Source organism: Paramormyrops kingsleyae, chromosome 5 (genome assembly GCF_048594095.1).
Source record: "Paramormyrops kingsleyae isolate MSU_618 chromosome 5, PKINGS_0.4, whole genome shotgun sequence".
In the NCBI taxonomy this organism is placed as follows: Eukaryota; Metazoa; Chordata; class Actinopteri; order Osteoglossiformes; family Mormyridae; genus Paramormyrops; species Paramormyrops kingsleyae.
In genome coordinates this window covers 11,099,447-11,114,533 of record NC_132801.1, presented here as the reverse complement: position 1 = coordinate 11,114,533, position 15,087 = coordinate 11,099,447, and the positions used below count along the sequence as shown (strand labels likewise).

The 15,087-nt window shown below is 41.2% G+C and overlaps 1 protein-coding gene and 1 long non-coding RNA gene across 4 annotated transcripts in view; one reads left to right on the top strand and one right to left on the bottom strand.

Annotated features, from left to right (window-relative positions):
* Positions 1-8,448, bottom strand: part of LOC111833499 (uncharacterized) — a 46,220-nt gene extending 37,772 nt beyond the window's left edge. The window contains exons 1-5 of one of the 3 annotated variants that reach the window (XM_072712136.1): positions 8,432-8,448; positions 8,164-8,262; positions 6,536-6,859; positions 6,204-6,352; positions 4,919-5,945 (exon numbers count right to left, since the gene is read on the bottom strand). In XM_072712136.1, coding sequence (XP_072568237.1) covers positions 5,817-5,945; positions 6,204-6,352; positions 6,536-6,859; positions 8,164-8,236 — 675 coding nt within the window. In that variant the 5' untranslated portion in view covers positions 8,237-8,262; positions 8,432-8,448 and the 3' untranslated portion in view covers positions 4,919-5,816. Of the gene's footprint in view, positions 1-4,918; positions 5,946-6,203; positions 6,353-6,535; positions 6,860-8,163; positions 8,286-8,431 lie in introns of those variants that run through there. The other 2 variants (XM_072712135.1, XM_072712137.1) reach the window with 2 other exon arrangements.
* Positions 8,449-10,646: 2,198 nt separating this feature from the next.
* LOC140590978 (uncharacterized) lies at positions 10,647-12,324 on the top strand. The gene is made up of 2 exons (XR_011991863.1): positions 10,647-10,975; positions 11,493-12,324. It is a non-coding gene; the product is annotated as an uncharacterized lncRNA (long non-coding RNA).
* Positions 12,325-15,087: the final 2,763 nt, after the last annotated feature.

Genomic DNA, 15,087 nt, shown 5'->3' with positions numbered 1-15,087 from the left:
GTTGGGGTGGTGGGGTGGCTCGCGGCGGGCGCCGGAAAATGTCCCTTATTTTCAAATCCAAAACTTGACAGGTATGATTTTTCGCTGTCTCCCTTGCAGCCCTAGCCCTGTCCTCCCGTGTTTGTCCCGTTCCTCCCCGCTTCCTTGAATCCCACCCGTGTCCGCCTGCCCCACGTCTGGTGATCCCCCTTGGCTTGACTTCCTCGGCTTTTCCGTCCTCTTTCTTCGTGCCCCGTTTACGCCTCCGGATCGCTCCCTCCAACTCTGTTCGCCTGTTTCGGAATAAAGTCCCTCCCACGAAAGTCCCCGATCTCCCGTGTGCTCTGTCCCTTGACACAAACTCTTAGATTCTAAAAATGGAAAAATATTTGACAAATTAGTATATAAAACACACAGCTAGTTTCTTCTTCTGCTTCTTCTTCTTTTATTATTATTATTATTATTATTATCATCAATAATAATTGTGATATTTATTATTGTCCACTGGTATCACTTTTTTAATCTTTATTTCATTTGTTTGGGAGTCCCTTTCCTGTAACATACAGATCTGTGCTTTGCCGACTGGAGATATTTATGACGTAATTAATGTATCCCAGGGCCGCACCATCACTGTCGCCTTTTGAGCGCACTGGAGCGTCCTCCTGCAGTACCGCACTGAGAATTTCATCGACTTACTCCTGGGCAGTGGTGTCTTAATGGTTTAAAGGGAAGCGCCCTTGTAATTGAAAGATTGCTGGTTTGAATCCCCGACCAACAAGGTACCGCCCCCAAGCACTGCTCCCCGGGCGCTGAATTAGCGCCCCCGCTATGTCACGACGTCACATATGGGTTAAATACAGAGGACACATTTCGTTGTTGTGCACTGTGTGCTGTGGTGTGTCAACAATGATCACCTAATTCTTCTAATTCAATGCGAGCCCCTGTTTCATGCTACAGAAAGCAGCACCAGATGTCGCTGTTGAGCAATGCACGACATGATCAGTAATTCCAGTTTCACGATATCAAGGCTTTCAAGTCTCACGCATTAACCGTGAGATACACGCATTTAAATCGGTTCACGCGCTCACCCGCTGAGAAGTAATAATTAATAGACGATGCGGAAGCATAAGGAGTGGAGAGCACAAGTTCATAGCTGTCCCAAGTTATACAGAGCCAATGGCCACCTACAAGCCAATAAGAAAATAGCATTTGTTGTTTCCGGGTAAATTCCAAAATAAGTTACATGCGATTCCGCTGCAAGCGCGTTAATACATGGATGCATGCACACGCACGAAGTGCAGAAAAGGTGGAAGAGCAAGATCCCGTGACTGCGGTAGGCAGGGCTCTCGAGTATCAGGCACTGACCGTGAGACATATGCATTTCAACCAGCTCACCTGTTACACCTTGTATATCTCACAGTGAGAAATAAGAGATAAGGTGTCGCATTACACAGAATTAATGGACGATGCCCAAGCGTATTTTCCACCAAGTTCATAGCTGCCCCCGAGCTATACAGAATTAATAGACACCAACCAATCAGAAAATAGCATTTGCTGCCTTTGAGTAAATTCCAAAATAAGTTACATGTAATCCCTATGCATGCACGTTATTAGCAACCAATCAGAAAATAGCATTTGTTTCCCCGTAAATTCCAAACTAAATTACAAGCACATTATTACATGGATGTGCAAATGAGGTGGAACTGGAAGGGCAAGATCCGAGATAGGCAAATCGCTGCAGCCAGAAGCCGAATGTCGAGAGGGAGGGGCAATGTGGGAGGAGTTTATAATAGGGGGCCTGTTATCTGATACCCTAACCCAGGGGTCTCAAACTCCAGTCCTGGAGGGCCGGAGTCCTACACAGTTTTTGGTTCACCCTCATTTAACACACCTGGTTTAACTCCTTTGTGAATTACCACACAGCTCTTGAGCTGAATCATTTGTGGTGGAACAGGAAAAGAACTAAGCTACACAGGGCTTTTTCCCCCCAGGACTGGAGTTTGAGACCCCTGCCCTAACCCTTGTTATAAACCCCTCCTACCCTTTGTGATAAACCCCTCCTACTTGACATTGCCCCTCCTACTTGACACCCAAATTGCGAATAATTGTATGAAAATTTTACATCACGATTATCGTGATGTAAAATTTTCATGCAATTTTTCGTACAAAAACGTTGTGCAAGCGCAGACATATGAAGTACAGGTCAGTATGGATAGGGTTGTGACAGACACCCCAACAAAGCCACACCCACCCATATCATGTCAAATGGATGGTGCGCTGCTGACCTCAGCTCAGGACGTTGTGGGTAGGTGGAAGGAATACTTCGAAGACCTCCTCAATCCCACCCACACACCTTCCAATGAGGAAGCAGAGTCTGGGGACTTGGGGGTGGACTCACCTATCTCTGGGGCAGAAGTTGCTGAGGTGGTTAAAAAGCTCCTCGGTGGCTGGGCCCCAGGGGTGGATGAGATCCGCCTGGAGTTCCTCGAGGCTCTGGAGGTTGCGGGGCTGTCCTGGTTGACACGCATCTGCGGCATCGCATGGACATCGGGGGTGGTGCCTCTGGATTGGCAGACCAGGGTGGTGGTCCCCATCTTCAAGAAGGGGGACCGGAGGGTGTGTTCCAACTATTGGGGGATCACACTCCTCAGCCTCCCTGGTAAGGTCTGTTCGGGGGTCCTGGAGAGGAGGGTCCGCCGGATCACCTATGGTCACGAGCTGTGGGTAGTGACCGAAAGAACGAGATCGCGAGTGCAAGCGGCCAAAATGAATTTTCTCCGCAGAGTGGCTGGGCTCTCCCTTAGAGATAGGGTGAGGAGCTCAGTCATTCGGGAGGGACTCAGAGTAGAGCCGCTGCTCCTCCGCATTGAGAGGAGCCAGATGAGGTAGCTCAGGCATCTGCTTAGGATGCCTGCTGGATGCCTCCCTAGTGAGGTGTTCCGGGAATGTCCCACTGGGAGGAGGCCCCGGGGAAGACCCAGAACCCGCTGGAGGGACTATGTCTCTCGGCTGGCCTGGGAACACCTCGGGATTCCCCCAGAGGAGCTGGAGGAAGTGGCCGGGAGAGGGAAGTCTGGGTTTCCCTGCTGAGACTGCTGCCCCTGCGACCCGACCTCGGATAAGCGGAAGTTAATGGATGGATGGATGGATGGATACACACATTTGTTTGCAGCACTATGTGGATGTAATTTGACTCCATACATTTAATTTTGGAACAACCCAGCTACTTGAAATATTTGTTTTTGCATATCAGATATACGATTTTTTCCCCCATCCATGTCTTTGTACGTTTTGGTCAATTTGTAATTTGCAATTTTTTTTTGGTTCATGTGAAACCATGGTTCAGCAGATGACCAAAAATATGTTATACAATGTTGTATTCTGAATATAACCATTTACCAGAACAATCTAATTGTGAAACACTTAAAAAAATAGTTTACATTTTAAGCGCTTGGATAATTAGTCAATTTGTATTTTTTCTAAGATTTTTATTAATGTGATATTGTTATGCTCAGCAGAGATGTTTTCCAGTTGGGAAACATTGATGTGAATAAATAAAACCATAATTCTGACTTTCTGTCCTGACTTTTAAAAAGTATTTTATATCAATTTTAATAATATTGATATACAGTGGAGATCAAAATTAGAGAACAAGTGATATTTTAGGAATTTACAAAGTCATTGCTTATTTGAATTCTATGTTATTCTAACCTGAATAGATGAGAGATTTTAGCTGTATTCCATCAGTGACAAGTATTGCATATCACAAAATATAAAATTTGCACTAGAAATTCAATCAATGTCTGCGATCAAAATTAAAGAACGATTTGTTGTACTTGACAGTTTTTGGTTCTAATCTGAAATATTTTGAAATACCTGGCAACCCCAATCTATTCAACAACATTGGCAGGCATTTTGCAAGATGCTGGACCTCTCCAAGGTACCTGAAACCCTGTGATGTCAGGTTGTTCAGATGAAGGCTGATGGGATGACCCTCTTAGCCACTGGAAGAGAAGTTAGTCGTTCCAATAACTTAATTTCTCAAACATTCAAGCTGTACATAGAAACTAAGTCATTCAAGTCCCAAAAGGCCAGTTCCCCACACAAGATGAGTACACAAGTGAAGAGGATTATGGGGAGAGTCTTAGTGGGGGATCAGTTCAACACCACAGCTGGAATCGCTCACCAAATCAGCTCTGGGCAGGAATTTGTCTTGACAGGGTCTCGTCATCTGGGACAATATGGACTGAAAGCCTACTCCGTGATGACCAAGCTGTTCATCAGCAAGAAGAATGAAGAGGCTAGACTAGACCTTTGCTGAGGAGCATGTTGTGTGAACAGAGGAGAACTGGTCCAAAGTTGAATTGGGGAAAGACTCCACCAAGTGTGTGAAGAAGTCAGGTAAGTTCAGAGGGGTACGTGTCACGGTGGGCATGTTCCCGGCTGCAGGAGTCGGGCCTCTCATACGGCTCCATGGTAAGGTGAACACTGATGAATATCAGAATCTCCTTTAGCAACATGAGGATCCTTCCCAACAAGCCTCACCCAGTCAGCCAGTCATTTTTATACAAGACAATGCCCATTACCACACTGCAAAATGGATGAAGCAATTACTCAAAGCTGAGAACATCTAGGAGATGAAAAGACCAGCCCAGCCCTAAGAATTACTCTGCAAGGTAATTGGTGACAAAATTATGGCAAACAAACCCACCACAGTTTCTGAATTGTCTCAGATGGCATTGATGTGCCAGTCATTGAAAGAAAGAGCCTTCCTATTAATTTCTCAAAGTTGTAACCATCAAAAAAAGTTGAGAATTGAGTTGAGAATTCAAAAGAAAAAAATTGTAACCGTTCTCATTTTTATCGCCGACTTTCTTGAAATTTCTTGTTGAAACTGGATTTTGCCTTCCCTGCCAAATCAGAAGTCAGAAGCCACTCATGTAGATCCAAATTCAGTCTTTATTGCAACAATGAAGTTACAACCAAGGCCAGACACTTGCAAGTGTGTCCAATACTGTTTTACACCAATTTTTATACAAGTTCTTATCATTTAACAATATCTTGTCACTTGAGCATCATCATTCCTTCAACCATTCACAATCATTGTTTTTTCCCTTAATCCACACCCCTAGGTGATAGGTTTGTCCATCATTTCTTTTACTGTTTGGTCTCTCTGCCGAACATAATGGTGGCTCGACCATCTCCCCTTGGTTTTTTAAAAATGCTTAGCCGTGAACTTTTGGTGAACTCAGGCGAATCCTTTACTTCAGTAGCAAACCTTGGCAGATTCAGCCTGTTGCACATTGTCTAACTAAAGGGTTGATAATATATTTGTCCTTCAACATAGTGATAAAATATAACACTAATAAAGGTGGATATTCATACATTCAGGACTAACATAAAGTAGCTAACAAAAACTCTTAGGCTAACACGAGGTGCAAATACAATTGATTGCATTGTGTTGATTACATTATAATGATTACATTGTAATGATTACATCATGGGTATTTGGCATGCTTTTTAATAATACCATAATGATTATATTCTAGTTATATAGTGCTGAATAATATTCCATAAAACCATTTATTTTTTAATGCGGCATAGGTTTTGCTGATGGAATATGATTAAAATACATCTCCTCTATTCACGTTAGAATATCTATTAATTCAGAGAAGCTGCATCTTTGTGAATTACAAAAATGTGTCTTTTTCTGTCTTTTAATTAATCTATACAGTGACCTAAATATCAAGATATTGTTTTTCAGCCATATCACCCAGCCATAGCTGTTGGTGCAATTACTTGACATTTAGAGTTACAGGTTATGATAATAAAGATGATTAATCGTGAGATGAAGAATAATCATGGGATTTGTGCACGTCCTCTGAGGTGAGAGATGGACAGTGTTGTATGCCTTCATATATTTCGTTATACTGCATGTTTTTTTTCTTACTACGGGCTTTTTTCATCTGAGGAGAAAGAAAACGGGATATGATGTCATACAGACACAACTAGAAGTGTCAAATATAAAATGTAAACACACAACTACACAGAGTTGGAGTAACAATTGTGACCTTGGTTCATCATTATGGGGTTTGATAATACTGATCAAAAAATATTGCACGAATCTTTTTTAGAAATCCAATATTTTAATCATTGGTTACCACATGCTTGTGGTCAAACTAACACACACAGACACATCCCAAGATTACAAAAAGCACACTCACCTTAGGGCCCAGACAGATGAGAAGGATGACGACATTCAACAAGACTACAGAGCCAGCACAGATGGTAATGATGACCCTCAGGCTGGTCATGAGGAGGTGACATGGAGGAGTCGGCACTGGTTCGGCAGGTGGACACGGCTTCAGGTCAGCTGTGTCACATCATCAAATTGTCAAGACATATCACCTGCTCCTGGGTCTCACCATGTCCATGATTAGTAATGGTGCTTTGAGCAGCACGGTTTGAATAGTGTTCCACTACCATTCTGTACAAGTGATCCCATATCCTGTACATGCTTTGACTATGAAAAGAATAACGATCAGTCAGCACTTACCATTTACTACAACCAGAGTATAGTTGCTGTTGAACTTCATCAGATTTAGGTCCTGAATCATATTGTATGAGCACCAGTAGAGACCAGAGTCATCATCTGTTACGTTAGTAATAGTGACTGAGAGATTGACCATCTCTCCCTCTGTCTTCACTCTATCTACATACTCATCTTCAGGTCTGCATTTAGCAGGGTTCCTGTAATAATAGAGCACTTTCTTCTCTGACTCCATCCTTTGGTACAAATGCATCGACTCGGCATTTTTGGTCGTCGAGCATTTGACAGTAATTGACTTTCCTTCCTCTGCTGTCACAATCCTGGCGTTCTCTGAAGGTTAGAAAAGATAAAACATTGTGGTTTAAAAAAGGAGCTACAATGCAGAATTACTAATTATTGTATTTATTTATACTCAACACTCTCTCCAACAATTCTGACTTTATGGTTCTCATTGTAATTTTACAGTGACACTGAAATTTAGGCTATACAAATAAGATTAATACTTTATTGGATTCACTGCATCTGGAAGATCTCTCTAGGCAGAACCCCCACAACTAGCAGCACCTAAATGCTGGACTCAGGTGTCTTGAGGTTGATTTATGTTGCAATTACGCAAGTTTAAAGTTAAGGATCTGCACTCAGAATTTCCATTTCTGTATCATACAAAACATGGGGTTGTACCTGGTTAAGGACAGACAAAATTGGGTTTTATCTGAAGAAAGTTTAGTTCTCTAACCTCTTAAGAGGCAAATAATGGCAATAGTAAATACTTGTATCCTGAGTATGTATGTAATTATGTATACTAATACTTTTATAGACTTTTTCCCATGCATTTTTGAGAACATTTGCTATGATTTAAATGACTTTAAATTACTTCCTCTGTTATCACAATCCTGGCCTTCTCTCAAGGTTAGAAAAGATAAAACAGCGTGGTTTAAAAAAAACAGTAACTGCAATACATGTACACCTAGCAAAATGACCCAAGCCCCTTGTAGCCCAGGATCCGTGGGGGGGGTGGTTGTAATATCCTCTATGGATATTACAACATATGCCCACCGTATGCGTATCCACTTTTCTAAAGTATAATTCTCAACCTAGTGTGCACACTGGAAGAGGTCCTGGGTAGCTCAATGTTAAGCTATTCCCTAAGATTTTCCCTAAGATTTTGCATCGGGCATAATATGAACGTCACCTCGCAATACTAACACCCACAAACTCTCCACTTTTCCCTGTAACATTACCACCCATTTCTATAGGGCGCTACATACAGAATAAAGAATGCAGAATACAGTCATTAGTAATGGTCATTACTCTCTCCAGCAACTTTCTGCTGAGTATGAGGCTACTGATATTATGGTTCTCAACCAGAAAAAAGTGACCTGTGGTCTTCAGTCAAGGACAAAACAGCTATATCTGATGGAGTTTCCTCATCGTGCTTAACTATGCAACAAGGGAGTCCAGAGTAAACAAACATCAAAATTCAACAAATGTCAGTAAGAGTTATGAGATTTTGAAAGAGATAATGCCAGTACTAAATACTTTGCCTTATATTTATCTCAAATCTGTTACCATTCAACCTTCAGCGTAACGACACATTTTCCAACCTCACCAGGGTCGTGAGCAGCCATTCTCACCTGGGGAGGTCTGGGTGCTGAGAAGAACGCCTACGAGGACGAGGCCCACCAAATGCCAGAGTCTGCGCTCCATCTCTGCGACAGCTTCATGTGAGACCACTGTCAAAAGGAGGAAATGTGAGTGCAGCAAGAAAAGTAAGAAATGCGCGCCCGCAATTCTCACAGTACTTCAAAAACCTAGTGCACTGAGGTGGCGAGTTTCATGACCGCTTTACTAGTAGTGGATATAGGTATATAATATTGCATTATAAAAATAATAATAATTTACACTTTATTAATCCCTGTGGGGAAATTCTTTTTACGCCTCAACTTGCTCTTTGTAGAGCAAGTTGTCCACGAAGGGCAGCCACCTGTAGCAGCACCCAGGGAGCTGGGGGTTGAGGGTCTTGCTCAAGGAGCAGCAGACATGCTGAGGCTGGGCTTGAACCGGTGACTTTGTGATTACAGGCACACGGCTTAGCCAACTGAGCCACACGCTGACAACATATTCTAAAATTATAAAGATGCAGTTTATTGACCACAGTAGGATATTACTTAGCATACAGCAGTAAAGGAACTTAGCTCTTGCTATAGGCAGACTAATTGCTTAAGGCCCCTGACTTACCTGCATTGCGGAGGAAGAGAAATTATTAGTTTAGGTCGAGCCACATAGTGGAATAACTCAAGACAAAGTGCAAAGACACACATAGTGCGAACTGGTTAAGTGATAAAAAAATATAGAAAAGTTAATGGGGGGGGGGGGGGTGTAATTCAAATAGTAAAGGTCGAATAAATTAAAAATGATGCCGCTGGAGTGGCAAAGAGATCATGAGGCGGAAGTTCAGTTGTTAGCGAACCTTAAAATAACAGCGGTAAAGCAGCGGGCGAGAATGAAGTCACTTACAAACACAGACAAGAAACAAAAGACAAAAGTGGATACAGGCAATAGAGACAGACCACAACGGTCATACATATATATATATATATATTTTGGTTCGGTAGTTTATAATAACTTAAAATCCAAAACAGATCAAAATAAATCCAAAAAATGAAATCAACTGAGTAACCTTTATTTTCACTAAAGGCACCAAGCGAGAACTAGCCTGGCTCCGGCTCCCTGTTGGTGGAAACGAGGCAATAGTGAGGCACTGTATTTCATTTTATTCACTGGAGGGGCACCAATTTGGGCACTTCATCATGTTTTCCCACTGCTTAGGAGTAACCTTTACAGCACTGCATCCCATTTTCTCTACTGGAAAGGGCACCTTTTGGGCTGAGAGTCTGCTCTGGCCTTTCTTTTACGCCACTGCTGTGCAGCTGGAGCCCAGGTACATGCATCTCTACACCATCCCCACTTCCTCCCACTGGGTAGCTCCTTGGCACTGCAGCAGCCCACCACCAGTTGTATTGTTTTCTCCTGATGTTGACTTTCTAAGTTTACATTTTCCTTTTTGAAAGAAGCCAGTGAGCGTCATTGACTCTGTGAAACCACTGATAAGTTACAGCTCATTGCCAGGACTGCCCACCAACACAAGCAATGGATTCATTTATTTGGGCTGTGGAAAACGCCAAAGGTCTGCTTGATTACAGAGAGAAAATCTTTCCTGTATATGTGAAAAGATAAGTGACACTCTGGGTGATGTGACAAATTCCACGTGAATTTTTAACATGAGCAAAGGGGCAATATTTTGTGACACTAAGAGAATCAGTGCAGCTCTAGTTTTAACTAGAACTTACTAATGCAAACTTACCAAGGCTAAGGAAAATGCACAACACTAGAAGGGAAACATACCAAATGATGTGTGAGTATTTTTTATAACTGCTTATACAGTGGTACCTCAGCACTCAAACTCATTAGAAGTCGAATTTCTTAAAGTCGAACCTACCCGTTCGAATTTTTTTTATCTAGAACTCGTTCTGAATCTCAGCAGTCGAACCGTGAACGCCGACCTAAGATAACTTGTACACGCGGGGAAATGAGTTGCGGCATGTCTTTCAGCGGAAACAAAGGGTAACGCTTCAGTCTCAGCCTCGCATTCGCTATAATAGCATAATTTCTTGGTGATAGTGCTTTTTTAAATTGAAAATAGTGTATCAGGTAATACACTGTAGGCCTACTATATATAATTTTGCCATTTTGCCATTGTGCACCAAAAAGTTATGCAATAGCCGTACTAGTGTTACACCCTAAAAATTCGCGATTTAAGAACAAATTAACAGATACAGAGTAATACTAAAAATAAACAATGAACCGCATGGCATAGTCTAGTGTTGACGCAGTGTTGGGATACGGCTTATGGCTGTCACGATCTGCCAAGCTGGGACTGGGGAAGCAGGGAAAGGACTCAAGCGATCGGGAAACACACACTCTAAAAAACGCTGGGTTGTTTTTTCAACCCAAATGCTGGGTTGAGACTGCTGGGTAACAAAGTTGGGTTGATTTAACCCAATTTGGGTTGAAAATCGGTCTTGATCTATAACCCAGCAGTGCTGGATTGGGAACGCGGACGTGAAAGAGAGCACGCACGTCACGTCAACATCCAGGGACATCAGCGAGAGTTGACGGAGTTTTGCGCCGTCTTTAGAGGGAAGCCAGTGAAATTCTGTCTGAAACGTAAGTTATTCAGTGTGTATTTAACAATGTTCATAATAAATAAAACATTTGCTTTACTGTATAATATATATACACGCAAATTTTAGGCTTTCGGTCAGTTGAACTGAGATTACCTAACGACTAAGCGACGGCCGTGCTCCGCCTCACTGCCGATCTCTTGCTCAGTGGACGGGAAAGCGCGCGTGACATCGTCATCGGAAGGAGCTTGGAAAGGATAACGTAAATTTTTTAAATATTACTTTGTATATGTTAAATCTACTTTGTTTATTATTAATGATTTACTGTGTTAGATACGGTTTTGATATAGCGGAGTTTACTTAACTAATTTGATTTTGTCAGCACATCCACATAAATTTCCCGCTCTGCTTGTAAGGTACATTTCGTTCAATTCGTTTGACTTAGTTGTACATTCGACAGCAAACGATGTTAATTTACTACGAACATGTAATTTCTTTAATCCTGTAAATGGTTTGATGCAGGCGGGAATGTCTGAGCTCAGCTCAGGCTAAAGGAGGCTTGAAACTAAGCATGTTCGACGGACATTTTCTAAGCATAGTGCTAAGGCCATGGTCAGTGGTTAACTAATGCTGATAGCTTGGTGTGTTATGGTCTTTAATGCTCCTAAAGGTTTTTTAGGTGTTCTGAAGGTAGCTCTAAGGATATTTAACTTTTACACATTTTTGAGTTCTTAATGAATCTATACCATTTGTTTTTTATTTATTTTTTCTTTTTTCAGATTGGGACCAATATGGCTGAGTACCTTCGTTCAGAAGAGTCCATTGAATTTTCTTATGTTCTCATGCTTGGAGACAACCACTGCTTTCAACCCTTTGCTATAATAAATGGCACAGCATTTGAGCAAAGTACATTACTTGCTGCAGTGGACGTTTGAAATGTTTTCATATTTTAAATACATATTTTCTTGGAAGTAAATTTGACTTCAGTCACTTTATATCTCAGGATATATTGATGTTTGCACATAATTGTTAATGGGAAAGTTATAAAATGTTTTCCTATTTTTTCTTAATCTTAAATTTGTATTTTCTTAAGTTTTTTTTTTGTTTGTTTTTTCAGTCAGTTTGATGCCGTTTCATTTTTACTTCTACATATTTTTTTTCTACATTGCAGTTGATGATTTATATATATCAGGATATGTTAATGTTTATGCACAAATTTGTATTTTAAAGTTAATCTTTCTGACTTCAGTCAGTTAGATGCTTTTTCATTATTACTTCTACATACTTTTATTTTTCCTCTATTCTGCAATTACATTGCAATTGATTCTTACTGATGATTCCTGTATATCTCAGGATATATTAATGTTTATGTATGATGTAAATGTTATGAAAAGTTTTCATATTTCAAATTGTGTTTTTCTAAAGGTAATTTGTCTGACTTCAGTCTGATGCATTGTTACTGACTTCAGTCACAGTGTTTCTGTGATACATTTTGATACATTTTAATAGAAATTGTCTTAATGCTGAGGTGGAGATGGGAAAAATGTCTTAAATTCATATGGACACATTTTTTACATGTTTTGTCATAAATAAAATTCCATTACTGAAGTATGTATTGCTGTAGAATTGTTTTTATTTTAGTAATTTTAATCACCAAAGTTTCTAGATTAAATTTCTGACCCATTTTGGGTTACATTCAACCCAGCAGTGTAGTCATTTTGAACTAATAGTTGGGTTAAAAATCAGAACCCAATATGCTGGGTTAAACGTGTAACCCAACTTGTTGGGTCAAAATAACCCAGCGTTGGGTTAGTCCCTTTTTTACCCAGCGCTGGGTTACCAAAATAACCCAAATTGGGTTGTTTTTAACCCAGCAGTTTTTAGAGTGCAGGGTTTAATTGAGAACAGGCAGAACAACACAAGGACCGGACTAGGGAAACAAACTGAAAAGCGGACTAAGTACAGAGGACTAATGACAACAACCAGAAACAGCTGATCACACGGGGATTCCACTCGAGGTTAACGGGGGGGCGTGGCACACGGAAGTAGCGGACGATCGGGGTAGGACAGGGGTAGTGTTGGGGTACATTCTTTATCGTTTTGGAAGCCATTAAGAAAAAAAAATGTTCTTCTTGTTTTATCCTGTTCATTTCTTGTTTTATCCTGTTCAAAACATATTTAGGTGTAATTTTTTGGGGCAGGGAACCAATTAATTGGTTTTCCATTATTTCTTATGGGGAAAATTCGATCAGAACACAAACTTTTTAGGATTCGAACCTGAGTTTTGAACGGATAAAGTTCGGGTTCTGAGGTACCACTGTACTTTGTTCAGTGTTGGTCTTGAATTTGTGTGCCAAGCTTATAAATAAGCAATGACATTTGCTAAATTAGTGGGCAGCACCCTGAAGTGGAGGACAGTCCCAGTAATTTATTAGTTGTGCCATATAGCTCCTTTTGAAACTGAAAGTTAAAATCTTGCAATGAGGGGTGAGTGGCACCAACTCCCAGGATAGAGAGTCAGGTGACTGGGTTTGTTTCTACAGATGTTTACATACAATATATAGATGTTTTGTTTAGTCTTGGCCACAAAGCAAAGTCAGTGTTCTGTTTCTTGCTTTCATGAACTTCAAACACACTTCTCACTTCCCAACTAAACGTCTCACTTCCCTGTAATCTACCCATTACTTACAAAATGCTGCCATCACTATGCACATGTGCAAAACGGGAGCTCCAGTTGTTGAAAATCTTTCCCAAATATAATTGCCAAGTCAGTTTGTTTGTAGCAGAGTGGCGCAGCGGAAGTGTGCTGGGCCCCTAACCCAGAGATCAATGGATTGAAACCATCCTCTGCTAAGGAGTTTGGTTAAATAAGGGGCAGCATGTGGCTCAGTGGGCTAAACCTGTGTGCCTGTAATCAGAAGGTTACTGGTTCAAGGCCCTTAACTGGGACTGACTGACTGTGTCCTCGACTGTATCTCACTTTGGATAAAAGCCTAAAAAAATAAGATATTTTTGGAATGTGCAGGACATAAAATGTGAAAAGATAAACACTGGTGGACTCGATGATGCAGCGGATAGCCCTGGAAAGTGAACTACCTGGTCCACTTTCGGAGCTGCCAGAAGTGCCCCAGACTCCGGCGAAATCAGCGGGGAAAACGAAAAGGTGAAGAAACCAAAGGCAGTAAGACACGCCTGGGGTCTTCCTGGGAGCTGTCTCGGTCTCCGCTGCTTCCCCTGCCGGGTTTCGGGAGGTTTCTGTTCCGCCCCACTCTGTGGTGACCAAGTCATGTGTGAAAATGATTCTTCATGCTCCCTGAACCACTCTTTGACAATTCAAACCCAATGAATCTTGGCATTCTTGTCCTGGAAAATGCCCATGCCAACAGGGAAGAAAAAAATCCATTGATGATGGATGGAGGTGAAACCTGGCCATTCAGTAGATTCAGGTACTCAGCTGACTTTACTTTATTGGTGCATAATGTTGCTGAACTGTAATAATGATTCAGTCATTGGCTCTTTAGTATTGGCTGATATAAATTCAAATGATGACTTTTTTTTTGGCCGGGCAGTGTATAATATGTAACATCAAGTTCACTAGTCGGTTCTCCTTTTTACACTGGCTCAGTGCCTAGTTTTTGTCTTTAGGAACAGAAGTAGCTAGCCTAATTTATCTCTAATGCAACCAATAAAGCCTTAATGACAAACCACAATATGCCTCTGCCTGAGCATGCCTGTTGAAATTAACTAGAATGCCTCTAGCAGGCCAGCAAGTTGATTGTCAAGTTGTAGAGGACAGCACTGCTCTTTGTCATTTTTCCTTCCTATAATGACATTCAGTGAGTAGATTTTTACTACATACTTAACCTTATGGCAATTTGTACCGAGCACCAAGCTTTCCTTGGATTACTGGTCATGCAAAAACAAACTAGTAAGCTGGGTCATGTGATTTATTTGCATCTAAAAGTCAGTGATAGACTAAACTTGGTGAAGAGGCTTCTTAAACTTACAGAAAATAAATACAATTAGATTTTAAATACAAAAAATACAGTCTCAAAGTGTTTTTGTTTTTTTTTCCATTCAGCAAAATACAAATTACAAAATACTCAAAAGTTATGAAATATTTTGTACTTGGATTTGTACTGAACCTGAAATTTCCCCCTCTGGCTAGGAGATATGACTTGCAATCTGTGATAATGTTGCCGTATAAAATACCATAGCGTGGGAAGGCGTGGGGCCAAGCCAGTGCAGAGTGAGGCTGGCAGACAGGCTGCTTATTATCCGCATTGAAAGCTGAAATGTCACTACAGGAAAGAAATCAGCCAAAACACCAAACCATCACCTCCTGGATTCCCTGCAGTAGGTCCCTCTTTTGAG